The sequence below is a fragment of the Mirounga angustirostris genome, unplaced genomic scaffold, assembly GCF_029215605.1.
Source record: "Mirounga angustirostris isolate CCGP_5_RB_7025 unplaced genomic scaffold, mMirAng1.0.hap1 SCAF_11, whole genome shotgun sequence".
Classification (NCBI taxonomy): domain Eukaryota; kingdom Metazoa; phylum Chordata; class Mammalia; order Carnivora; family Phocidae; genus Mirounga; species Mirounga angustirostris.
The window spans coordinates 100,244,050-100,270,209 of NW_026991719.1; the positions used below are offsets into that span (position 1 = coordinate 100,244,050).

The 26,160-nt window shown below is 41.6% G+C and overlaps 2 protein-coding genes across 2 annotated transcripts in view; one reads left to right on the top strand and one right to left on the bottom strand.

The window, feature by feature from the left end:
* The window catches only part of GRIA3 (glutamate ionotropic receptor AMPA type subunit 3), a 276,653-nt gene that overhangs the window by 198,849 nt on the left and 51,644 nt on the right, over positions 1-26,160 (top strand). Inside the window, exons 11-12 of the mRNA XM_054509090.2 lie at positions 10,059-10,435; positions 20,133-20,331. Of these exons, the coding sequence (XP_054365065.1) occupies positions 10,059-10,435; positions 20,133-20,331 (576 nt within the window). The remainder of the gene's footprint in view (positions 1-10,058; positions 10,436-20,132; positions 20,332-26,160) is intronic.
* On the bottom strand, positions 1,244-2,255 carry LOC123849419 (U2 small nuclear ribonucleoprotein A'-like). The gene is given in 2 exon segments (XM_045882008.3): positions 1,244-1,950; positions 1,952-2,255. Coding segments are annotated over 2 exon segments (768 nt in total). The 5' UTR covers positions 2,249-2,255; the 3' UTR covers positions 1,244-1,479.

Genomic DNA, 26,160 nt, shown 5'->3' on the forward strand with positions numbered 1-26,160 from the left:
GGCTTCCCACCTTTTCCCTCCAGTTCTCTCCACTAAAGACAAAAAGCAATAGCCAGGGAAGTCTCAAAGAAACGTCCTCCGCCCTTGTCTGACCTGGAACAAGTTTCTGATGCTTTCTGGGATTAAAACACAAGGTGTTTCCAGGGAACTGACTGCAAACCAACTGCTGAATTCCACTTTCCCCTAAAACTTGTGGCTATGAAAAATGGATGTTATTGTCATGCTTGGATAAAACCTCTCTGTTCAGGCAGATGATCTCATAAGCTGAATGTGTTCTCATCTTCATTTAAAATTTTAATCTTTCAGCATTGGCAAGTTTTCCACTTCTCTTTCAATGATAGAAATGGAGAGAAGTGAAAATGCAGGCATTCATTTCTGGCAGGCCTGGCATCTTGTAGTTTGCAAGTTCCTTAAGAAAAAAAAGGAAAGTGGGACGCCTGGGTAGCTCAGTAGGTTGGACAGCCGACTCTTGATCTCGGCTCAGGTCTTGAGCTCAGGGTCATGAGTTCAAGCCCCACATTGGGCTCTGCACTGGGTGTGGAGCCTACTTTAAAAAATGGGGCGGGCGGGCGGGGGGGTTACTCTCTTGCAATGAACATGAAAACTACGCAGATAGGCACAGCTTTATCCTCAGGGAATTTTCTCTTATGCCTTTAGCATGTAAAACAGATCAGAGTAGGAAAAATATGAAGAAGGGCAGAGATGAAAAAAGCTTTGCGAAGATTTCAGTATCTACCATAAAGTCTCAAGAAAGAGTCAAAAGGAATTAAATTTGTTCAGGAAGAAAGAAGCCAATCAGCCTCTTTTCAGATGATTCCTAAATGGTTTTCTTTTCCCTCTAAAGAAAACCAAAACAAGGTTGATGTTTGGGGCACCTTGTATTGCTAAGAAGGCTATTTTTGAAACAAACGTCAGTAGGACACAATGTGCCCCATTATGTAAGCTCTTCAGAACATTATGGACTTGAAACTGTCCACCTGCTTTTAGTGGTTTTGCTTTTGAGCTGGATGTCTATAACATCACCACCTGGTAATTGTCCCTAGCTTAAATGGCTTACAGACCACAAGTTTTTATGGCTCCAAAATAGCATGTTTGTTTGGGTTTTTTTAATCTTGAGTTTTATTAAGAATTTAAAAATCTAAACATTTTCTAGAGGCCTGGGAAGCCTACCTAGAAACACCGCCCTCGGGCATTTCCAACTTCCACATGTCCATATACCTCACACACCACCCCCCCCCCATGACAGACAACGTGGCAGCACAGTGAATGTCTTTGTGTTTTTACTATTTGTAGAAAACTGGCATTTAGGTTTCAAAATTAATAATATTACGAAATTACCAGCAGCAGTCTTAAGCCTTTCGACAATGCTTATGAACTCCACTTTGCTGACCCAAACAAGGCTATTATTCCAAGTTCAAAAAGCAGGACTTGCCCCAAGGAGGCATATTATACATCCTGCAGATACTCAGGCCACATTGCTCAGGACCCATTTGTGACCGTGTCTTCTTCCATCTCCTCTTCACCATCATCAGTGGGGCCTGGTCTGTGCTCCCTGCCAGGTACCTGGCCAGACTGCAGCAAGCCCTTCAGCCACTCCACTTCAGCCAGGGTGGATGCATTTGCTATAGCATTCTTGATTGCTTCTACATCCCCTGGAGATGGCCCACCTTTCTTTTTGTCAGTTGGCAAACCAGCACCTGGGTTGAAAGTTTTGCTTCTTCTGGCAATATCCTTTGCAAGTCGTGCACCCCGTTTGCCCTTGAACATTTTCTCTGCTTCCTGACGCTCTTTTAGTTTCACTTTCTGGAAATCCAGTACTCTGACTTGTGGAACTTTATAAATTACATATGGTCTGTAATGCTTCTTATTTGTTACAGGATTTCTCATAATACTTAGGTAAGTCAGTGATTTGAGAGATGCCAAAGGGTCCAGATCACCCAGTTCCACAAGGACTATTGTTGGTGAGAATGAGTTCTGTCAGACAGGGTAGAGCCTGATCAAGTCCCTCACCTATATGGCATATTCTATTGTTGTTCACTAATAATGTTTTCAGTCTTCTCAACAAAGGAAAACCATCCAGTTTCCTGATTTCATTGTCAGAAAAATCAATAGCATCAAACTGGTCTAAGGTAGCACCTAGATTTTCAATGACAGGAATTTTATATCCCCGGAGATCCAGCTCGCGGTCCCGCATAGTGTTGGTGTACTGAGCCGCCTGCTCGATCAACTCTGCCATCAGTTTCACCATCCTGCCACCTCCCTCTGCCAGTGCCATGGCCCGCCGGCTGTTCCCCCCAAATAGCATGTGTTTTAAGAGGACATTTAAAAACAGTTTGTTGCTAACAGGGCTCTTAGACATCTTTTAGGCTACCGTTTCATTCATTATACAGATAAATATGGGGATCAGCCAGGATTGGCCATTAGGACTGCCATTTGGGTAAACCAGGCAAGGCCTGACATAAGACAGGGATGACAGGAATTGTGGCAGAGATTATGACAAGGTCGCAAAATCACACAGCTTGGCAGAGCTTAGACTATAACTCAGGTTTCATGACTCCTGGCCCAGTGCTCTGTCCACCGGGTCACACTGGCTCAGTTCACTAAGCTTATCAAATTGCGGGAAGATTGGTGTATCAGATATGACATCCCCACCTGCCTTCAAGGGGCTTACAATCTAGTTGGATTATGAGCTTTTCCAGCCAAGATACCCTTCCTGCTTATCTGTGGCCTCCAGAATAACGTAATGCACATCCCTAGTTATCACTTGAAATATTTGAAAACCCAAAGTCAACAGCTGGGGGTTTCTGCCTTTTGAGAGGAGATAAGACCTAACAGAAAAAGAGAGTGAAGAAAGGGCTGGAAAGAAATTGAGGTCCTAACTGACAAAGGGTCGCCTGCCAGCAGGCAGCTGCTGTGTTCCTTATGTTCCCAGCACTTAGAAAAGACGGGAGGGAAAGAGTTGCCTTGGGAAAGGCCAAACCACTGCCCAGATTGCTACCTCTGGCTTAGAATAAAGCAGAGAGCTTGGGGACGGAGATGGGGTTGGCGGATGGTTGATTCCAGGTCACATCCCCTGGGCACCCTCAGACTCCTTCACACTCCCAGGACAAATGGCAATTTTATAGATGCTATTCACACTGACATTTCTCTACCCAGAAGAAATTATCTCGTAGGTTGTCACTATCCTAAGATAGATTCATTTTCCATTAAGAAAGACAGGAAGTCGATCTGTCCTTCCCGCTAAAAGGCAGAGAAGCAAGGGTGCAGTAACAGATGCCAAATATTCTCTTCTATTCTTCAGGTGATTATACTGGGCTTTGGCAGAAGGGCTGATGGTTTGATAAAAGTGCCCCTCTCTTTGAAATGATGTATATAAACTCCAGGAAGGAGCATTAATGACACATGGACGTCTGCCATTCTGAGCAGAGAGGGTGGGGAAAGATTACCAACCAAATTTAGTCTCACAAGGCCTTTACCCAGCTCCCGGGATGCTCCTTTATCTTCACTTTGTCTTTAACTCTCTCAGCTCCCCAAGGACAAGGAGCCCTAACCAGTAAATCTAGACTGGGACATCTGTTCTGGCTAAGCAGATGAGGAAATCCCGTTGTGACACTGCTTGTTGTTGAACAGATTTAAATAGACCTCATCCCTTTCTCCAGATCTAAACAATTGCAGACAGTGAATATCCCGTAGGGTATAGCCAATAAAGCAGTTTAAGTCCTGTCTTCATTATATTCCTGTTGTCTAGCTTGATTCTGTCCACTCCTTCCTCCAACACATTTAAACTTGCCAAGGAAATGTCTGCCAAAGGCTACTAGAACCTTATGACTGATACAGGGATAAGGGATCAGGTCATGTCTGCCTGTTCTCTTGGTTAGCATAGTATCTTTTTTTTAAGATGTATTTATTTATTTGAGAGAAAGAGCACGAGCACGAGTGGGAGAGGGAGAGAGAATCTCAAGCAGACTCCACCCTGAGCATGGAGCCAGAAGCAGGGCTCGATCCTAGGACCGAGATCATGACCTGAGCTGAAACCAAGAGTCGGACACTTAACCGACTGCTCCACCCAGGCGCCCTGCACATAATCTCTTACACATTACACTCCAGTACATTGCCTCTCCTCTCCCATCCTCCCCCTTGCTTTCAGAAAGTGCTTTAAAATGGCGGCTGACAAGCTGCTGCTCATGTGTTGTCCCCAGGTCGGTTATAAGTTTTATATCAGATGAAAATATTTTAAGATACAACATAAGCCCTTAGCTCAAAAAAAAGCCTTAAATGCCATTTAAATTGTCATTTCTGTCTTAAACTTGTCAGACTCTTCAGTGTATCATCCCTATACATAGGAGTTCGTTGGTTTTTAAGTTTTATGAAATTTATGACTTTGGCAACCCACCTATGAAAAGGATTATAAATCCCCTCAAGTTAAATTCCCTCCAGTAATGCAGTTCTTCCAGGTTTGCTTTGCCACTGGTGAGTGGAAAAATCAAACCTAATTTGGCGTGTTTACTGAGCCCACACAGCCACTCGTAAGCCACTTGATTAAAATGCTTTAAGTAGGGCGCCTGGGTGGCTCAGTTGGTTGAGTGACTGCCTTCGGCTCAGGTCATGATCCTGGAGTCCCGGGATCGAGTCCCACATCAGGCTTCCTGCTCAGCAGGGAGTCTGCTTCTCCCTCTGACCCTCCTCCCTCTCATGCTCTCTGTCTCTCATTCTCTCTCTCGCAAATAAATAAAATCTTAAAAAAAAAAAAAATAAAATAAAATGCTTTAAGTAGTCAAGATGCAAGCAAAAGCACTAGCAAACTCTTAACCCATTTGCTGGTTTTTATCCGTTACCTGAGGCACCTACATACCACCCAACTTACCCGCCTAGATTTGGGGAAATGGCCTGCCTACTGCTGTTACTAGCAGAGGCTGAAGCTTGAGAACAAAAGGCCACTGACTGGTTCAGGACACCGGAAGTGAGAGGCACTTCATTAGCGAGTCAGCACCTCACCTCCTCCCTATGCTCCCTAGCCCCTTCGATCATTCTTAACCCTCTCTCCCAGCACAGCTGCCTTCCGTAAGGAGCAGAGACCAGGAAAGGAAGCCCGTCTGGGGAGTTGCCTTTCTCACTTTTTCATAACACTGTTGGCCTCCTAAATCTTTAGCCTGCCTTGGAAATGACCTTCCCCCTCCTCTGCGTGTGTGGCGGTTCCAGGAGAGCTAAATGGGTGTTTTCTGACACTCGTTACCTACTCCTTCCATTTCCCTTACTACTCAGGTTGATTGCTCCACAGACATAATGCCAAGCAGATTTGGGCTCTGAAATAACTGACCATTTCAACATCCTTTTCATATGGATGAGGGGATAGTGGTGGCAGAGGACAAGGGCTTCTCCCCAGCTGCCTTGGAGCTGATGGGACAGTCCTGCTGCGTGGGTCCCACCAGGCAGGCATAGAAGGGATGGGAGGGGTTGTTAAGTCCCCTACCCAGCTGGCCATCCTTGTGACTTCATCAGGAGCTCCTTCCTTTCTATTGGATGATCCTTCTTCCACCTGCTTTTTGCTAGTCCTTTGTCTTTTTCTGGCTATAATAGGTCTTTTTTTAAGGTTCGACATGGGAAATCTCATTTTGGAGCCAGGTCCACATCAATGAGGCTTAATCAAGCACAGATTTAATGCTATTCTTCACTGAGGGAGCACCCTCCAAAAAACAGACAAACTCCACCTTCTTTGGAAAAGCTCCTTAGAAAGAAACAGTTCTGAGGTGCCTGCATGGCGCAGTCAGTTGGGCGTCCAACTCTTGGTTTCAGCTCTGGTCTTGACCTCAAAGTCATGAGGTCAGTCTCCATGCTCAGCGGGGAGTCTGCTTGAGATTCTCTTCCTCTCCCTCTCCCCCAGCTCACGCGTGTGTGCTCTCTCTCACTCTCCAAAATAAATAAATAAATAAAATCCTTTAAAAAAAAAAAAAAAAGCCAGACTGAGGGAAAAAGGCAAGTGCCTGAGGGGAGCAGGTTCTTTCTGTTGTCTTATGTGACTTCAAAAGTACTTCATACTAGGAATGGCTTCCTTTGGGAATCTGTTCTTTTGCTGCATATTCCTGGGAACCAGACAAGAAGCCCCACTTTGTCTATCTAGCCACCTCTTGTTAGTGTTTAGCTGTGCTTATCATCTAGCGGGTGTTTCTTGCTGAGGTTTTTTGGGTTTTTTTCTTCATAAAGGGTGTCAAGATTCTCAGACTCCTTTCTTTACCCGCTGGAAAAGAGCCCAATTCCCCAAAATTCAATCCAAAGTGATTTTCTCAGACAAATGCCCCTTATTTCTGCCTTCCAAAACAAGGAAATGGCCATTTCTCTTGGAACAATCAATTATTTAGACTTAAATGATCAAAAAAATAGTTAAATTGAGTAATTAAATTCAAATGCGATCAAATGGGAAATGATACGAGTGGGGCATTTGCATGGAGGCAGAAACACATTGGCAAGGATAGAAGGTGGCTTCATCTGTGAATTCTGTTGGCACGACAAGCCTCTTTCTAGCTGATGCAGACTCTGCCAAAAAACCCCCACTAGCTTTCTGGCCAATTCCATTCTCCTCAATAGCTTTTGTTTCTAAGATCAAGTCTGGCCCCAGGCAAAAGGGTAAAATAGGTAAAATTTGCGTTTGGCTTCCGTCCAGTTATAAATGCAGACTGGTGATTCAGGAGTCAGTGACAAAAGGAATAGGTAAATCGGGACACCTGGCTGGCTCAGTCAGTAAAAGCATGCAACTCTTGAACTTGGGGTCATGAGTTAGAGCCCCACATGGGGTGTGGAGACTACTTAAGAAAAAATAAAATATTTTTTTTAAAAAAGAAGGAATAGGTGAAGACACAGCAATATGTTGAGAAGGAAAAGGACATGGAGACAATAGAGCTTGTATCAGTTGGCTCCCATCTCAGTAAAGAAAGAGGCAAGATTGGGGCGCCTGGGTGGCTCAGTCGGTTAAGCGTCTGCCTTCGGCTCAGGTCATGATCTCCGGGTCCTGGCATCGAGCCCCGCATCAGGCTCCCTGCTCATTCTCTCTCTCTCTCTCTCTCTCTCTCTCTCTCTCTTTCAAATAAATAAAAAAAAATCTTTAAAAAAAGAAGAGAAAGAGGCAAGTTCACCTGCAGGGAGGGTGGAGCTGGTAAGGATTAGGGACTGCAAAAAGTTTGGAATAAGCATCACTCACAGACTTAGAAGAGAATCAGCTTTCCTGTGATAGATGATGAATTTAACTTCAGAAATGGGGAGTTTGAGATGGTAGTGATCCATTAGGTAGATTGGTTCAGCGAGCTGTTGGCTTCAAGAAATGCATACTTTCTGCAGCTCCCCCTGGGCTATAGGACATCCTCCATAAGGGTAAGGAGTTTTGTCTGCTTTGTCTGTCTTGCTCACTGCTTCATCCCCAGCACCAAGAGTAGGGCTTGGCACAGAATAGGCACTTGAATATGCACTGGAGTGAATCTGAGAGGGGTTGATTACCGTACATAAAAACAGTGTATAGTAGAAACCTGCAGATATCTATGGCGTTTGAACATTGTGGTGATTAAGAGCATGAGTTCTAGCAGCATTGTCCACAATAGCCAAATTCTGGAAAGAGCCCAAATGTCCATCGACTGATGAATGGATCAGGAAGAGGTGGTATATATACACAATGGAATATTACTGAACCATAAAAAAGGATGAAATCTTGACTTTTGCAACAACATGGATGGAGTGACAGTGTATTATGCTAAGTGAAATAAGTCAGAGAAAGACAAATACCATATAATTTCACTCATGTGGAATTTAAGAAACAAAACAGATGAATATAGGGGAAGGAATAAAAAAATAAGAGAGGGAGGCAAACCATAAGAGACTCTTAACTCTAAAGAACAAACTGAGGGTTGATGGAGGGGTGGTGGGTGGGGGATGGGCTAAATGGGTGATGAGCATTAAGGAGGGCACATGATGTGATGAGCACTGGGTGTTATATATAAGTGATGAATCACTCCTGAAACAAATATTATACTGTATGTTAAGTAACTAGAATTTAAATAAAAACCTGAAAGAATAAAAGGACATGAGTTCTGAAATCTGAAGACCAGGCTTCTAATCCCAGACCTCAGTTTCTCCTTTAACATGGGAATGATTATGTACCAACCTTAAGTTTGCTGAGAGAATTAAATAAGATAATATATACAAGGTGCTTACACACAGAGTAAGCACTGAATAAATGTTAGCTGGCTGTTTATTATCTGAATTTCCCTTTAAATTAATTAAGATGTGTTTTTTAATCAGTTTGAGTCACCATATGGGACTCAAGGTAGTAAAACATTTCTTTTAAAACATCCTGTATCTCAGACTTCATCATTCCTCCTCCACCTCTCCCCACTGGTAAGGATATTGAGGTATAACTATTTAATGTAGAAAAAGAATTATCAAAATTGGTCCTTTTGTTTTTGTTTTTTGTTTTGAGATAGCGAGAGAGTGCGCATGCACGCGCAAGCAGGGGGAGGGGTAGAGGGAGAGGCAGAGAGAATCTTAAGCAGGCTCCACACCCAGCAGGAAGTCTGACACGGGGCTCGATCTAATGTCCCTGAGATCATGACCTGAGGCAAAATCAAGAGTCAGGCACTTAACTGACTGAGCCGCCCAAGCCCGCCAAAATTGGTGTTTTTACTTCATATCTGATATACCATCCAAAAGGCTTTCCTTAGAAGCATTTTTCTAGGTGTGTATTTTAAGGCCTGGCTCCAGACTAAAGTATACTAAACCTACTACTGGGGTAGAGGAACAATTGTGGAAGGCCAAAGAAATAAGTGCAGAAATTCCTAGTGCCAGAAAGAAAAGAAAAGAAATTCCTAATGCCTTTTTGCATGGGATTAATACAAAAACATTGTCTGCCTTTGCCTGAGCCCATTATGCAGGGCACTACTGACACATTTATTTTATTGATCCAATACGCGTGAGTGCTACACTGATATTTATCGCTAGACATGATGGCTTCTTATAGAAATTAATATGTATTCTAAGAACTGCTTTAGCCTTGTTATTGCCCATGCAGAATTCTTTCATGTTTGTATAGATTATATTCAATAGTCAACAACTAATTTTCTAGGCATCCAGAGTTTCTTTATTTAGGATGTGCTGCAGTGATAGATAAAAAAAAAAAAGAAAAAACCCAGAAGATTGAGTTCCTGCCTTTAAAGAACCTATGTTTTAATAGACATTCTCTGGAGAAAATAACTCAAGAATAATAGCAAACACTCAAGTATTAAACTGAGGACTGTAGTCCTGTGTTGCCCCTCATGGTGGGGAGGGAGGCACGTATAAGGAGTGTAGACTATATGCTTGCTTCTCAAGAACTCCCAGTTTTGTGAGGAAGCTAAGACATAAGAGCATGAAAATTAAAATTAAAAAAACAAGAGTTGGGGTGCCTGGGTGGCTCAGTCAGTTAAGTGTCTGACTCTTGGTTTCAGCTCAGGTCATGATCTCAGGGTCATGGGATTGAGCCCTGCGTTAGGCTCTGCACTCAGCGCAGAGTGCGCTTGAGATTCTATCTCTCCCTCTCCCTCTGCCCCTCCCCACCCCCCCCTCTCAAATAAATAAATGAGTCTTTAAGAAAACAAGAGTTAAGGAGTGATGGGGCGCCTGACTGGCTCAGTCGGTGGAGCATGTGACTCTTGATCTCAGGATCATGAGTTCAAGCCCCACGTTAAGTGTAGAACTTACTTTTAAAAAAATTAAAAGAGTTAAGCAGTGATCTGTCACAAGGAAGTACAAGTTGAGTTGCAAGATAGCAAAAAAAAAAAAAAAATCAAAGAAAAAAATTGAGTTGGTTGCCCTAAGGCAATAGGTCACAAAGGACAAAAGGCCACCGGTGTCCTTTTCTTACTTACCATCCAGTTAAAGCGTTTTAGAACCCATCGAATGCTACTACTTTTCTGACCAAAGCATTGACAGATCAATTGGTTATAGTGATCTAAGAGTTTATATTTCCACCAAAGAGGTATAGTAACTAGCAAATGACTAATGGAAATACTGTCTCTAAAAGTCAAAATTTTTTTTTCCAGAGGGCTGATATAGCGGTTGCTCCACTCACTATAACCCTGGTTCGTGAAGAAGTCATAGATTTCTCAAAGCCATTTATGAGCCTGGGCATTTCCATCATGATAAAGAAGCCTCAGAAGTCAAAACCAGGTGTATTCTCATTTCTGGATCCCTTGGCTTATGAAATCTGGATGTGCATCGTCTTTGCTTACATTGGAGTCAGCGTAGTTCTTTTCCTAGTCAGCAGATTCAGCCCCTATGAATGGCACTTGGAAGACAACAATGAAGAACCTCGTGATCCACAAAGCCCTCCTGACCCTCCAAATGAATTTGGAATATTTAACAGTCTTTGGTTTTCCTTGGGTGCCTTTATGCAGCAAGGATGTGATATTTCTCCAAGGTTTGTTTCCATGTCATACCCAATGCCTCCTTGCATTCTGTGGCCATGATCCATTCATGTACATCTGGTATTCACCCATCTCAAGTCCAGATTTCTTTCATTTAACATTCCATCCAACAACAAATTATCATCAAGCCATTTTGTTTGCTTGCGTCCATAAAGTGAGTGTGTTTTGGTGTTGTTCTGAATGTCCTTCATGCATTTCTATGGTATTGTATAGTTATATCTATTATAGCAAACATTTGGACTCTGGATAAAGGCAGCATTATCAGCTAATATTAATATTATTTGGATAAAGCTAATACTAAATCTTGATCAGATCAATCAGGCATGGTTTCCTCCTTAAGTGAGCTAAAACATTTTCTCATTTGTCTAGAGATGGGATCTAGAAAAAATTTGAAAGAATATAGAACTCTTCTTAAAAGCCCTCCTACTTTCCCCTTTCACTGTCCTACCTTTTTCATTTCACTCTTAGACTGCCTAGAACTATTCATTGTAGTATCTCGCCCAAGTTTCATAACTAAAACTACAAAAGTACTGAAAGAAAACATAAGAGAAAAAAAAAAAGAAAACCTAAGGGGAAGTCTATATGATCTCGGATTGGACAAAGAGTTTTCAAAACACAAAAAAGAACAATCCATTTTTTAAAAATTGACAAACTGGACTTCATTAAAATTCAAAACTTTAACATTTCAAAAGATATCATTAAGAAAATGAAAAGACAAGCCACAGACTGGGAGAAAATATTAGCAAATGATACATCTGATAAAGGACTTATATCCAGAATATATAAAGATTCCTTGCAACTCACTATAAAGAAGACAACCCAATTTTTAAGACGGACAAAATATTTGAATAGACCTTTCCCCAACGAAGATATACAAATGGCTAATAATCACATGTAAAGATGTTCAACATCATTAGTCATTGGGGAAAAGCAAATTAAAATCACAGTGAGATACCTCTATATATCCTCTAGAATGGCTATAATAAAAAAGACAGTACCAAGTGGTGGCGAGGATGCAGAATGACTATAGCTCTTATCCATTAGTAGGGTGAATGCAAAATGCTACCGCCAAATAGGAAGACAGTTCCACAGACTCTTATAGTTAGACACACACTTAAAATATGACACGGCAATTCTACTTATTTACTGAAAAGAAAACCTATATCACACAAAGACTTATAAATGTTCATAGGAGCTTTATAAAAACCAAAAAGTGGAAACAACCCACATGTCCATCAACAAGTGAATGGATGAACACAATGTGGCATATCCATCCAATGGAATACTATTTGGCAATTAAAAAGAACAAGCTACTGATATGCTACAACATGGATGAACTTTGAAAACATGATGCTACATGAAAGAAGCCAGACACAAAAGGCCACATATTATATGATTCCATTTATTGAATTCTATTTATTGAATGTCCCTTATTGCATTGTTCCATTTGTCCAGGATAGGCAAACCCATAGAGACAGAAAGTCTCTAGGGACTTAGAGGGAGCAGAGTGAAGCTAAGAAGGATGAAGATTAGGCTGAGGCAGGCAAGGCTGCGTACAGCAAGCACAAGGGGCAAATTCAGTATTTAAAATTCTGATATTTGTTCATCATGGCTTTTTTGAATTAATCTTGATTTTCTTAAAAATATTGCACTGAAATGTTATTTATCTTGATTAATGAGATTTTGGTACCCCTCTAAATTTTGTGCAGGGGGTAAAAGCCTCACTGGTCTCACTCTCGTCTTGGCCCTGTCAGGATTAAGCACAAATGAGCATGAAGGAACTTGTCAGGGTGAGGGAAATGTTCCAAAACTGGATTGTGGCGATGGCTGCACAACTCTTAAGTTGACTAAACTCATTCATTGTACACTTACATTGGTGAATTTGATGAAATGCAAATTTTATCTCAGCGAAGCTATTGAAAATATTGAATGTGAATGTCCTGGACCTCGCCCACTTATTTTAGTGGTAATTCACCTAAACAAAAACAGTGGTGAATTCATAATCATAAAATATTGTAAGCAAATGTGGTATCTTTAAAATCGGTGGGGGGGGGGGATTATTTATTTATTTTTAAATTATATTATTATTTATTTTTCTGAAATAAAAAGTTGTACTTTTGGCAAAATTGAACATTAATCCAAATACTGACTAGAGTCCATTATACAAACATGTGGGGATTTTCATTTAGAATATAAGGACTCAGAAGGTCACCTACTGTGGTTTTACAGCATACTTCATTTTAAGATTATCCACCTGGAGCACAAAACATTTCAAATGAAGATTTGCAGCATAACTCATGGGTAACCATCTTCAAATTTCTAATGTAACGCGTATGGGGCAAGCTTCTTTTGTCTAAGTCATACCTTTTGCCACTCTCAATCTGCTTGGTCAGATACTCCAAATGATTTCACTCCCTGTTCCTTTTGTGCTTATAATGTGTATCATTTTGTGATACCATCTGGGAGTTCGTTTATTTTGCTAGTTTCTTTCTTTTCTTATTTTTTTAAAACATTCACTTAGAGACGAGGGTTCTGAACAATCCTTAATTGAGTGATTTTTAACATGGCTGATAATCTGTGTTGAGGCAATGCTAAAGAGTCATTAAGGCTAGAGATTTTATCGGTTTCTCTAAGTGAATTTTCAAAACTAAATTTGTGATATCCCCACCGGAGTGCTACATAGTACTCTGTACACTCAAACAGGACTCTTCAAAAGCTATCTGTTTTTAGAAGTATTTATGCATATTGCTTCATTAAGTACTAACTTAAAGATGATGACCTGAAAGTGACAAGCTGGATAGATTTTTTTTTTTTTGTAGCAGAATTTAAGCTACAAATCCTTTTTTGTTTCCCAGGATACATATATCATTACACTGCACTAGATACTGTCATATAGAGCAATGGCTTTCAAACTTTTTGACCATGTCCCTCAGTACGAAATACATTTTCCATCATGAGTCGGTGTGTGTGTGTATGTATGTATACCATACACACACCAAACATTACCCTTACAGCGTGCCATGCTGTTTTAAATGCTGGTTGCAACTCAACCCAGCAGTGGGACCCACAGGCTATGGAATAACACCAGTCTAGAGTAACAAATATTCCCCCTTTTGTGCTTTTGCGTAATAAATTATTACTCTGTATATTTTCTACCAAATGGATGATCCCTCTTTCAATATTGTCTTTTGTGTCCTTCAAAGGAGATTATATCTTTAAGCCTTTTGATAAAATTTTATACATTGTAGCATACGTATTTCTCCTTGTCTTGAGAGCTCTATTGGTTATATATTTGTGCTCAATTGTATAACAGTAATTCCACTGAAATGTGCTTTTCTACTAACAGATTTCAAAATTCCTGATAGTGACATAGTTGCGCTCTAAGCTTCATGGTTGCCTTGACAGCAAATGCCAGTGTTATACTTTATTTCTGTTTAATGGCCACACTTAGAAGGCAGACTCTCCAGAAAGCGCCGAATGTGAACATGCATTGTACACTCTGACTTTTCCCAAAACTGAAGCAATTCAAGGAATTATAAGAGACAACATTTTAAAGTAGAACTATCAATTATCAGAGCAGGAGGAGATGTCAGATAAATTAACCCAATTGCTTCTGTGTCCTAAGGACAGAGGGGAAACAGCCTTCGCTGAGCTCCCACCGCGTATGGGCACTTTTCCTCCATTATCCTGTGGATTTTAATCCTCCAAACACTGCCGCCATGTGCTTGGTTTTAAGTTGAAGAAGGTGGCGCTCGGGGTAAATAATTGGCCCAGTCACACAGCTAATGGCAGAGCCAGTATTCAAACCTAACTCCAACTCCACACCCTATGGCATTCCACTTCATGCTGCTTTTTTCACAACAGAGACAAAAGAACCCTATGCAGAGAGATACTGTGGTGGAAGTCAGGATCAAGGGGTTTTAAGAGCCAGCAGTATAACTGTTCCCACTACCACACACTGCCTCCCACTCCCGACCTGAAGGTGCATTTGCTTGTTCCATTCTTTTCCTCATGTGCGTGCCCAGGACTATTTTCCAGTCTCCCGACCTCCGATGAAACTCTGCCGGCACCCGGGCTGTTAAAGAAAGTTTTAGGCAGTGAGCACTTAAAATGCTGCGGGGTGTGGGTCCACTCAGAGTAAAAGAGTGGGAAATCAGCAGTGAGACAGCATGCGGAGCGTCATTGTATTTCCATCAAATAAAGGTATTGTCAGGGGCTTAGAAGCTTAAAGAGCCCGTGTCAATATTAGGTTTGATATTTTCAACTACTCCAGTTGTTCGGAGTGAACAATTCAGCTAGAGGCTGAATTGCCTTTAGAAAGGCTAATCAAGGTGATCAGCTGAGGTTATATCCATATACAAACTGATTTGTTTGGGGCAGTCGGGAGAAGAAATTATGAGGAGATTCCACTCAACCCTCTTGCGCCAGAGGGGGATGGGGAGATCGGCAGTGGGTGTAGCCAGATGGAGGTAGCACGTAGGGGTTAAGTACGCGGGTGCGGGATTTAGTCTCACTGGATTCGCAATCTGCTTAGGAGTTGTGTAACTTGGGGCACGTTACTAAATCTGGCTAAGCCTCAGTTCCTCATCCGTGAAGTGTAAAGCATAGTACCTGGCATACGTACAGTAAGTTCTCGGTAAAGGATAGCCATCCTCCTTATTAAACTGGCTGCTCTTCACCACCCTAATTTCACAAATACTAACAGTTAATATTTTACTTGCATGTGAGTCCCTAAAACTCCTTGGGAATACAGTTGAAATTGTAGGCAGTGCCACATAGCTGATTCCTGATGAGAAATAACCAACAACTTGCCTTCTTGAATCCATATAGTACCCTCCTTAAGGATTACACCTCGTGCAAATGTTTTGATTGTATATTCTATAATGATTTACTGATATTGACAGAAGATTACAATTTTTTAAATCTGTCATTTATTTCCTTTGTAAAATTTGGATAGAACCTTGCTGAGCAGTCCAAAGTCCGAGTCCTTCCAGACAAATGCTCCCCCTGCTGACTCTCTTCGAAGCTGCAGGGCCATCTGAGGGCTAACTAAGTTGAAAATGGGAGGATTGGGGGAATTCTAGCCGAGAAACTGGAGGGGACACGCTAACTTGAATCTGATTACTGTGTGCATATTGTTCCAAAGGCATTACTCTTCTCTAATTCTGCAAATTATCAGAGACTTGAGAGGAGCAGGCAGGGCATCTATCCAGGTTAGTTGACATACAGATCCTTTTGTCAAACGGAAAATACAAGCCAAATAATAAAAGACACGAAGGGTATGAAATGAATGGGACCAAAGACTACAGGATTTGGGAGCTCCATTTTAAACAATAGCCTTTCCTTTGCTGATGTCTGACCAGAGTCTCATCCTACTGCAAATTCTCTTCAAAGTAGTAGTGATGTGGGGATCAATTAATGATGTAATAGCAGAATTTTTATTGCAACCACTTTATGACTTTTCTGGCTGAAGGCCATAGTTCTCAGTCTTCGGGAGATGGTTTCTTATTCTGCACATTTTTTAAAAATCTGTCATAGAATCGGCATTGAATAGAGTGTAGAAAAGACACATACTTTGGAAGAAAGAATGGGGCGAGAGAGTGTGATGAAGAGTTTGTGCACAAGAGAAGTGGTCACAGTTTCAGCTCTTGATCTTGCAAAGCTAGTAAAGTGCAGATTTCAAAATTTACTTACAGGCTGAAGGTTATAGCACATAGCTCACTTTTATTATTATTCCCGAGGTCATAAAATACATTTTATTATTAACTCGGAAACTCTACTTCCATATGATTACAGATAACAAGAGCGTTGTATATTATTTTGCGGTGTTTTATGTCGTTTTTCTCTTGTTGCTAATCTACTTTCATTCACTTCCTCTTACATTTCTTCAAAAGGTACGATATGCTCCTTATAATGCATTTTTATAAATACTAAATGTGCAGCATTTTATAGCCATTTCATTATGCCAACCTCAAAATCTGTCTTGTGCAACAAAACTATTTGAAATGAATGTTAAACATTTTGAAGCTGCATTAATGGAGGGGAAGAAACTGGAAAATGACAGGTCTTTTTAACTCAACTATAAAGTCTTGTCTTGTTTTAATAGATCCTTTTAAAAATGTCATGGGGCTGACCCATCAGTCACTTTTTATATAGCCTCTGTGTGAAATGTGGGTTATTAAATGGCTCTAGTTTCATTAATGAGAAAAGGGAAATGTAAAAATTCTTACAGAGCTTCTTCCCTGTGAGTTCCACTGTACCTTTTCTCAGTGAAAGGATTTAGGCATTCATGCCATAAAGGAAAGAAAGAGGTAGAAATTCCACCAAGACTCTTGTCAAAGCTACTGCTGCCTTGAGGGGAGAATGTTGAATGCAACCTTGTGCATTTCACACGGATTCCAAGGAAGCTCCTTTTCCATCTCTGCTGAGGCTTGTGGATACTATTATACCATTTCTATGTGAATATTCACCAAAATTCTCCATGCACATAGGAATATCATCATATTAACCACACAGTTGCCCGAGTCAATAGCCATGTATACAAGAGGCCACAAAAATGACCATTTTGCATTTAGGTTTATTTTCAGTCATGTCAACAGCCAATCTCAGCTAAGTCCTACAGATCAACCACATGATTATCTGGGTCACCTATTATGGTGGCCAAATAACCAGATTAGCATGGGCAGGCTTGATTTTAGATCATACAGACGCAGTCCATTAGCCTTGATAGAATGGCACAAGTGCAATTTCCATAAATTACTTTATTTTTCTCCCCATTTCAAGTAGACAATGCATAAACTGCCATTGGTATTCGCAGCAGCTTAATACACCCCTTTCCATACCAAACCATGATTCTGGAAATACTCCAAAATCAGTTCTCCTCTTGGTCTCAGGAAAACCCCATCATTCCAAATAAGGATAGCTTCCCCAGTTCCATTCCAAATGAACAACAGATAATAAACAATAATTATCCAAACATGTTTGCTTTTCCTACAACTATAATTCTCAGTTATTGTCAGAAAATTGCATCATCTGTAATGTATACACCATTCTGGATTTTCTTAGACGAACTATGACTGTTTTGTAGCACCAAAATGTGGGTATTTCTTTCCTATTTTCTAAGTATAGTTTATTTATTTCCTATTTCGCCTCTCCATGCCTCAGTTTCTTTATCTGTAAAATGCCTCTGTTTTCTAATCTGCAAAAATAGTACCTAACCATAGAGAGGAAGGATTGAAAGAGTTGACCCATGTGAACCCAAAGCAATCAGAACAGTCTGGAAGGGCTCAGTAAGGGTTAGGTATTATTGCTATCATTTTTATAACCCTATTACTACAGATGCTACTTTGAAATATTAATCTTTTATGTGGTAAAATTATTGCCAGAGTCAGATCAGTCGAGGATAAATTAAATATATATGGCAACAATGAAGAAAGACTATAAAGGTCTAAATTCCTAACTGAAATATCCTGTAAACGTTTAGCATTTGGACACATTCTTTCTGCCTCATCCCAATGTTTTTACCTCTTCTGATTAAGAGGGACATGTTCCCAGAGGAGATACTGAGAGAATATAACCCTTAGTTAGAGAAATCCGTTGCAAAGCAGATTTTCACATCTGAAAGGCAAAAAGTGTGTTCAAAAATAAAGAAGGAAGGGTGGTTTTAAGCATCCAGGAACCAATAGGAATGACAGACTTCAAAAAATCAAGTAGCTTTGTTTTAGTTCATCAATAAAGAACACCATTTATCAAAACACCTGCCAAAACTATTTGACCAGAATGTAAAGTCAAAAACAACTGAATTTTCCAGAGGCTAATAAAAGTTTATCTTGGGACACGGGAATTTAAATTTGCTTCGAAGTGGTCAAATGCCAGTACAAACAGAGACGAGCTTGATTTGCCGGCTTTCAGCCCAGAACTGCCCTCTTTCCCACAGAGCCTGGGGATGTGCCAGGCTCCTGCGCCGATTCTTCCCTTCATGACAGAGTGGGTTCTTTTCCTGCGAGCTTTTCTGGGCATGGGAGAGCAGAGCCTAATCAGGATGGAGCTCTGCCACGGAGAGAACTAGCCTAGAGAGAATGTGGCGATGTTTTATAAAACCTAGGGACCAGATTTTCATTTCTGCAGCCAGAGCCAGCCTTCAGCAACACTGTGAAGGAGACGAAGCTGCCTCTGAACGAGCCAAGCCGCATCCCATCCCTGAGCATCCGGGGCCCTCCCTGGCCCCTGACTCCCCACAGACCCTCTCCCTGGGCAGCATTCACGGTACAGGACCGTTGCTCCCAATCCCGGCTGCACCAGCGCTTTATACATATGCTACTGCTTCGGCCTAACCCCGGCCCCGGAGGGTCTGATTCAGTTGGTCTGGGGTGGAGCCCAGGCATTTTTGTGCATGTTTTGTTTTCTTTCATCTCAAGCTTCCCAGATGATATTGATGTGCAGGCGGAGTCGAGAATCATTGAGGTAGGAGAACAATATTCCTCAGCTTGGTCTGCAGACCACTGCAATCACCAGGGATGCGTCCAAAACTCAAGTTCTTGAGCACTCAGATATATCCGAGTCTGCGTGTTCACAAACACCCCACGGAGTGCCAAAGGCGTGGCTACCTTTAAAGAACCAAATGTTTCCCTGTGACAACTCACCCGTCTTCTGTCCCATTCTCTACTAATTGGATTGGCTCATCCAAGATCACGTGATAATAGGTTCTATTGAAGTTACTGGTTAACATTTTGACCTAGTCTTCTAAAGAAAACACAGAGGGTGATTCCAATCCGAAGAATTTCTATGGCAGGCTGGTGAGGATGGTTTTGTTTGGTTATTGGGGGTGGGGGGAGGTAGGGGTGGAAACAAACCTTTTAGTGCCTGGCAGATTCTATTATACAGATAGTTCCCTACTTCACTTGAGGCCTGTCCCGTGTGCTAAGGCTTAGTTTGTAAAAGGGGAAAGTTTTGATCCCTGGAGTTAAGCTCCTGAGCTCCACTAGCCACTTCTATTAAGATCCTAATAAATATTATCTCATGGCTCCTTGCCTCACAGGTGACCAACTCCACAAAATGGCAAAGTCTTTATTAAATTTACTAAACTCAGAGTGAAGAGTACCCCTCCACTGACCCATTTCTCTTCAAATATGTGAGGCTTTTTGACTCTGTGTTTCTCCCATGACATCAGCTTACATCAGTGGTTCTCAGCCTTGGCTGTACCCCGTAATCACCTGGTGAGCTTTAAAAAATGTATGTCTGGGTCCCACTTCCCAGGCTCTGATTTAACTGGTGTTGGGTAGGCCTGAGCATGAGATTTTTTTAATGAAGATCCCAGGTGATCCTACCGTGCAGGCTGAGAACCCCTGGCCTTAAAGGAGGTGGGAGAGCTCACACGGGAAGAGAATCTGATAAGTTCAGTTCTTACATGTAAGCAGGAGCTGGTAAAAAGATATCTTTCCTAGGATTTTAAAAAAATCCTGCTTTACAAGCCATAAATGCCCAAAGAGCATTATCCATGTACCATCATCATCTGTCGTCATGACATGGAATGTTGTGAACTTGTTACTTTGGTTTGGTGTTTTAATTCCCTGACATCATCTACGTCAACTATCCTGAAACCACTTCTCTTTCCAGAAATAAAGATACGGATTTTTTAAAACTGAAATTCGGCTCCTCCGGGTCTGGATTGGTCTTTGTTTTGTCTCGTAGGTCGCTGTCCGGGCGCATTGTCGGAGGGGTTTGGTGGTTCTTCACCCTGATCATCATTTCGTCCTATACTGCCAATCTCGCTGCTTTTCTGACTGTGGAGAGAATGGTCTCTCCCATAGAGAGTGCCGAAGACTTAGCTAAGCAGACGGAAATTGCGTATGGGACCCTGGACTCCGGTTCGACAAAAGAATTTTTCCGAGTAAGTGCTTTGCCATGAATTGGGCCGGCTGCTTTTTATTTTATCGTCTTCTCACAAAGGCAAATTCACAGGGGTTTTAAAGGAGGGTGGGGAAAGTGTGGGGATGTTATCAAAGCAGAGCGTCTTAAATACAGCACGGCTTGGTTGGTGACCCAATTCGTTGTTGTTGACAACTAAGACTTGTGTGCAGCATTACAAGGGGCATATTGAGAGCGCAAGTCTCGAATTCCCAGGTTTGAATCCCACCCCTGCCACACAGGGATTGTTTGTCCTTGGGCAAGTCATTTCACTTCTGTCAGCCTCCATCGCCTTGCTTGAGAAATGAGGGGACTGAACTAAATAATATGCCTTGTCCTTTCTAGCTTTTACGAAAGCATGATTTTATTATGTCTCAGCAGTTCACAGAAGGTAGGTACATGGCTCTGCCTAAGACTCTGAGGAGTGAAACTCTCAAATTGCACATTCTATTTTAGACAATGGTTTCCTACTGAAATGTTTTATGCTTGTTTCAAGGATTCATATCCATGCTGATAATTCAATTTTCAGGGAGGCTGGTAATTGTTTAAATTTCTTGAGTACACTTATTCCACGCCCACCACCCCATCATCGGCCAGATCTTAGTGGGGAAACAGCAAGGTGTTCATGAGCAGAAGTTAGTAAAGCTGCATAAACACTGCCAAGAGGAAAGATGAAAGGAGATCGAAGCAGAAAATTATAGAAAGAAAATAGGATGGACAAGCCACTTTTACATAAACTATCAAGATCTTTGTTCTATACCAACTGAACTATAAGAAAGGCCACCAGCGGAGTGTTTAAGAACTCAAATGTTGCTTTAGTTGCCCCAAGCAGGAAAGTATGGTGATTAGAAAATGAGCCCATTCTTTACATTACCACTGCCGGCTACTATCGCCAGTAAAACTGCTTATAGCAATGATCCAGAAGCCACTTATGTAGTAGGTAAAAGGGAAACACTTAGTCTCTCCAGCCAATAATCAAGTTATTGGATGGTGGGTCTAATTACTGACCTTTCCTCCAAGTCCAGGGTAAATAGATGTTGGTTCAAAACCAGCTTATTTCAAGAAATCAGTAAGAAATAGATTTCTGCATGTATTATCGTGAGCTTTGTCCAATTGCTTCCTGGGAAACCAGGAGTACCTTTCTTAAAATTATAGCAATTAGCTAAAAACTGTTTTCATTCCCTAAAAAAGAAAGCATTAGTTCTGGGACACTTTCAAGAATTCTCAATGGCTCTGGATATCCCTTTCTCACTTCTACCACTGTTTACCAAGCAGATCAAAATCCCCAGCCAGGGAGAGGGGCCCAGTATTGGAACCACCAATGAAGACCTTTTGGAACTAAGCTGGCCTTGACCCTCACCACTATGGCAGTCCCAGAAACTTATCTCGGAATAATCCCCTGCCTGCATGAAATCATTCGCATGTTTCAGGGCAGCAAGCCAGGGATTTCCATCTGCTGAGTAGTCAGCACATAATCAGCTCCATGGCAAGCTGGTTTTGGTATCAACCTTCAGCAGCATCCCAATCGGCATCAAGTTGCTGTATGAGGTAATTGATCACTTAGGCTATCAAGACACCAGACTTGGACCCTCTGATAAGAGATACGCGTTCCATTGGAAAGCATTTTACCTTCAAAAACGATTAGAAATTAGGAAGGTGTGCTTTAAATGGTAATCGATAGATGGCATCAATTCCCGTTAAGCTTTCAAAGGCCATTCATCCATACTGCCAGCAAAAGACCTCTCTGGGAAGATTGATTAGCATTAAGACTGGAAAGCGTGACCAAATAGTCATTGTCCCCATACCCAGACCCCACCCCCGCCCATGCATTTTGTGTCTTTCTCAAAAACCAGGAAAGTGCCTGCTAATCCATTCAATGATGGTTTCATTAAAAAGCATCATATTACCAGAGCCAATTTTAATCAACATCCAATTCTGAACATAGCTATTGCCACATTCTAATTGGTTTGCTGTTTCTAATGTTCACCAATTCCTAGTGACCTTTACAGCCAATGAGTAATTCGTATGGAAATGGAGTTGTTATGAAAATCTGATTAGAGAGGGAGCTGGATATTTCTAGGTATAAGAAAACGCAAATCATTTTCTAATTCTCACGCACCACTTTTCTTTTTCCCCAAATGGTCGCTGGTGACAGCATTAGGATTCTGTGGGGAAGTTCTTTCAGGCAGCACACAAAGGTTGATGATCTAAGAGTGAAACTGAGCAATCTAGAAAAATCTACTTTTTTAGCCTGCTTGTATTGAAAATGTCACGTAGACCTAACAAAGGGTAAGGTTGGTATTCATATAATCAGGGCGGGGGGGGTGCCAACGGAAGCCATCTGTCCTCTCCATGTTCTCCACTCCACCCTCCTTGAACCACATCGATCAGAGAAGACAGCCAGCCAGAACACATCATCTCTCACTCAGGGACTTCACTGAACTAGCTTGTCACCACCCTCCCCCACCCCCCAATGATCTCAAGGCAGTTTAAGAACAGTTACTCCACCATGCTAAGAAAAAAGTGAGGCCCTCCGATGGCATGCCTTCTGAACTTTAGAGAATAAAACGAGATCACATGCAACATTTACAAACATAACATGAGCTCATTTCTTCCGATTTTCCTACATACTAAAACCTCAGGGACCAAATGGTAATACCATAAAACAGCCTGGGGCCAGCCCTCTAGTTCTTCCACTAAGAGAAAGAAATAAATAAAATACAATTCCTTTCTAATTGCCCTGCAGACATTTTTACTCATCCTGGATAAGGCTGCCATTAAAATGATGGTATTTTAAAATGATTCCTTTGTTTCTCTCATTTTCCAGCTATCCTTAGCTGTTATCTGACAATCACTTAAAGTCACGGGCACAGAGAGGCCTGTTCCATCAGGAAAGGTTGGGGGGGGGGCGGGACTGAGCAAAATGCATGCAGCTGGAAGAGACTTCTGAAATATTACCGTCAGCCTTCTTGGCTTGCAAACTGATTTCCTTAGACAGCAGCTCCAAAACGAAATGTCCCAACCACAGTGGAAGTACCCATGCTAACAAGCCAGTTGACAGCTTTATTGTCATTGCCCAGAGAAATGCCGCTATGATTTCGAAAGCTGCGCCGAAATGATCATTCTCCACTAGGTTTTGGAAATTTAACCTGATACAGACTCATGTTAAAAAAATAGCACTGGGAGAAAAAGCAATTCCAACATTCTCTCTGCCTTCAGACCCCTAGCAATATAATGAGATGACTATGATGCTTGATTTCTTTTCCAGAGACTTGGCTGAATCCCCACTGAAGGTAGTTCAGGGGATTAAAGGAGGTGTTTTGTTGTTTTTTTTTTTTAAATGAAATGTTTAATATGAATTTGAACCCCTTTAAGAAATTAAACATAAAAGGAGAGGAGTGGAAAGAGAGTGAGTTGCTCTAGGGCCCTGGGCAGGACAGAGGAATTGAACTTCATCTGGAGACCACCATCTTCTGACTTGCAGACGTTGTACGCCCCGTGTAGCACAACTGAATTACTCACGGAAATTGTTTTGTTTGAACACAGGACTCTTTGACTAATTGTCATTGGTCATTTAATTTTTTTTTAATTCAGGCTGTAAATGAAGAGCCCTCCAAACTGATTTGAAAAACAGTCCCTACTAATAGTATTTAGATCCTGCTTACACATTCAGAATCTCTCTGTCTCCCCCAGCCTCTCTCTCTCTCTCTCACACACACACACACACACACACACACACAAGAATTTTCAATTGGAGTCACATGTCAACATTTCTCAGTTACCTATTATAGGGCTTTTGAAGTATATGGGGAAAGGGGAAAAGTCTCCCCACAGATGCGCCTCTGCTGAGTATGTTGACCTTTTGACATGGTCAAGAAAACTAACCGTGAATCTTTATGCTTTGTTACAACTGAGCTATGCACACAACAGACCTCCCTAACCCCATAACCCAACCCCTAGCCTTAGGAAACATGTCAAAATATAAAATCCTTTTGTTAAAAATTTTCTCACCAAGTACTATGATGAATTTGCAATTTTGAAAGACAATATACTTGGACAACTGCAACCAGATTTAATTGGTTTGAAGACACATATGATGAGACCAAATGTTTGAGGACACAGCCAAACCACACACTAGGGACAACATAATAGCAACAACCAGAGATGAGTTGACATCGAGGGATGGCAGGTCAGAGACATTTGTGGTACATACCACTTGACAGTTTTTCGAAAGAAAAATTTGTCTTTTAATTTTGACATGGCTATTTGGATGCCACCTTATCAAAAACAGTCTTATTTTCCTATGTCGTACACGACAAGACTCTTAGACCTCAGAGGTCAAGACTGGAGGTAGAGGCGCAGGCACAAGGAGAGGATGCTGAGGCCTGACCACATAGGCCTCTGGAAGAGGGAAAGGTACACCCAGACAGCTGTTGGCTTTTCCCAGCCCTCAGCAGCCAGGGATCTGTGGTTCTGTAGGTCTTCCTTGCATGCAAGTCTTGACCTGGGTGGAGAGGACACCTTCCAAGGGAGTGGAGGTTGGTTGACCTGACAACTGCCCACAACTGACAACACACCTAGTATCTGTCTCCAAGAGAAAGGAGATAATGTAGCAATGAAGACAGGCTAATAATAATGCCCTAGATTCTACTGTGTATTCTTCACTCTTTCAATAATAACTCTTTTTTTGAGCATACTCCATATACCAAGTTCCAGGCTAAGCACTGAGGCTCCATCTCCGTACACAAAATTAAATTTCTGCCGGTCTTTGGCCAAATCACATGAAAACACCTAGAGAGGGTTTTCCACCATACTTGGAGGTTATTTCGGGGGACAGACTGACCTGAAATATAGGCATGTCAGGAAACTAGATGATCACACCTCCAGGGCAGCTGACAGTGTTTAGTTTTATGTCGCTCCTTCCCCGCACCTGCCAATCTGTGGGTACACCCCATGGTGAATAACAGTAGGGTTAATGATTCTTCACAACCCCAACACGAAAGTCAGGTAGGTAATGAATAAAACAGAAATGGCCTCTACCCTCTGGAAGCTCACAATCTAGCAGGCTGTCAATTTGCAACACATATTCACATACATTACCACATTCGATGCCCTTGACAATCCTGCAATGCTACCAAAACAGGTATGATTGCCCCCTACCTCATGGAGGAAACACATGGGGCAAAATGGCTTTGTGGCTTGCCAAATGTCACTCAGCTCCACGGGGAAGAGCTAGAACTCTGAGTCCAGATTGGGTCCTCTGTCCATCCCATCTCACTGCCTTTCTGGCTTGAGTGTTCACAGAAACAGGGGGTGTTATGCATGAATCAAGCCTCTGGTGCAGCACATGCTAAGGCGTCTGTATTATCTCCTAGTTGATCTTTGTCTTTATATCCCTTAATGGATCAATTAGAAAAGAAAACCTATACACACTTTTAAATGACATTTTCCCATGCTCTGACAACCTCAAAAGGATCCAAGATAAGATGGCATAGAAAAAGGAAGACATCCATAAAACTAGAGTGAATGCCACAAACACAGCAAACGGCTATTATTCACAGCTGATTATAGTTTCTGATATGCCAAGGGTTATGTTGTGGCTGGATAAAACTGGAAAGAAAAAGAGAGAGGATGAAAATGATTTCTGGTTCTACATCCACTCATGACTTTCTTGTTTTTCTTTGGGTAAGAAGCATTTGGTCTCAGTTTCCTCATCTATCAAGGGAATGTTCTCTGCTTTACCTTCCTTATAGGGTTAGTAAGAGGATAATATCACAGAAAGATCTCTAAAAGTAGGAAGGGTTCTGTAAGT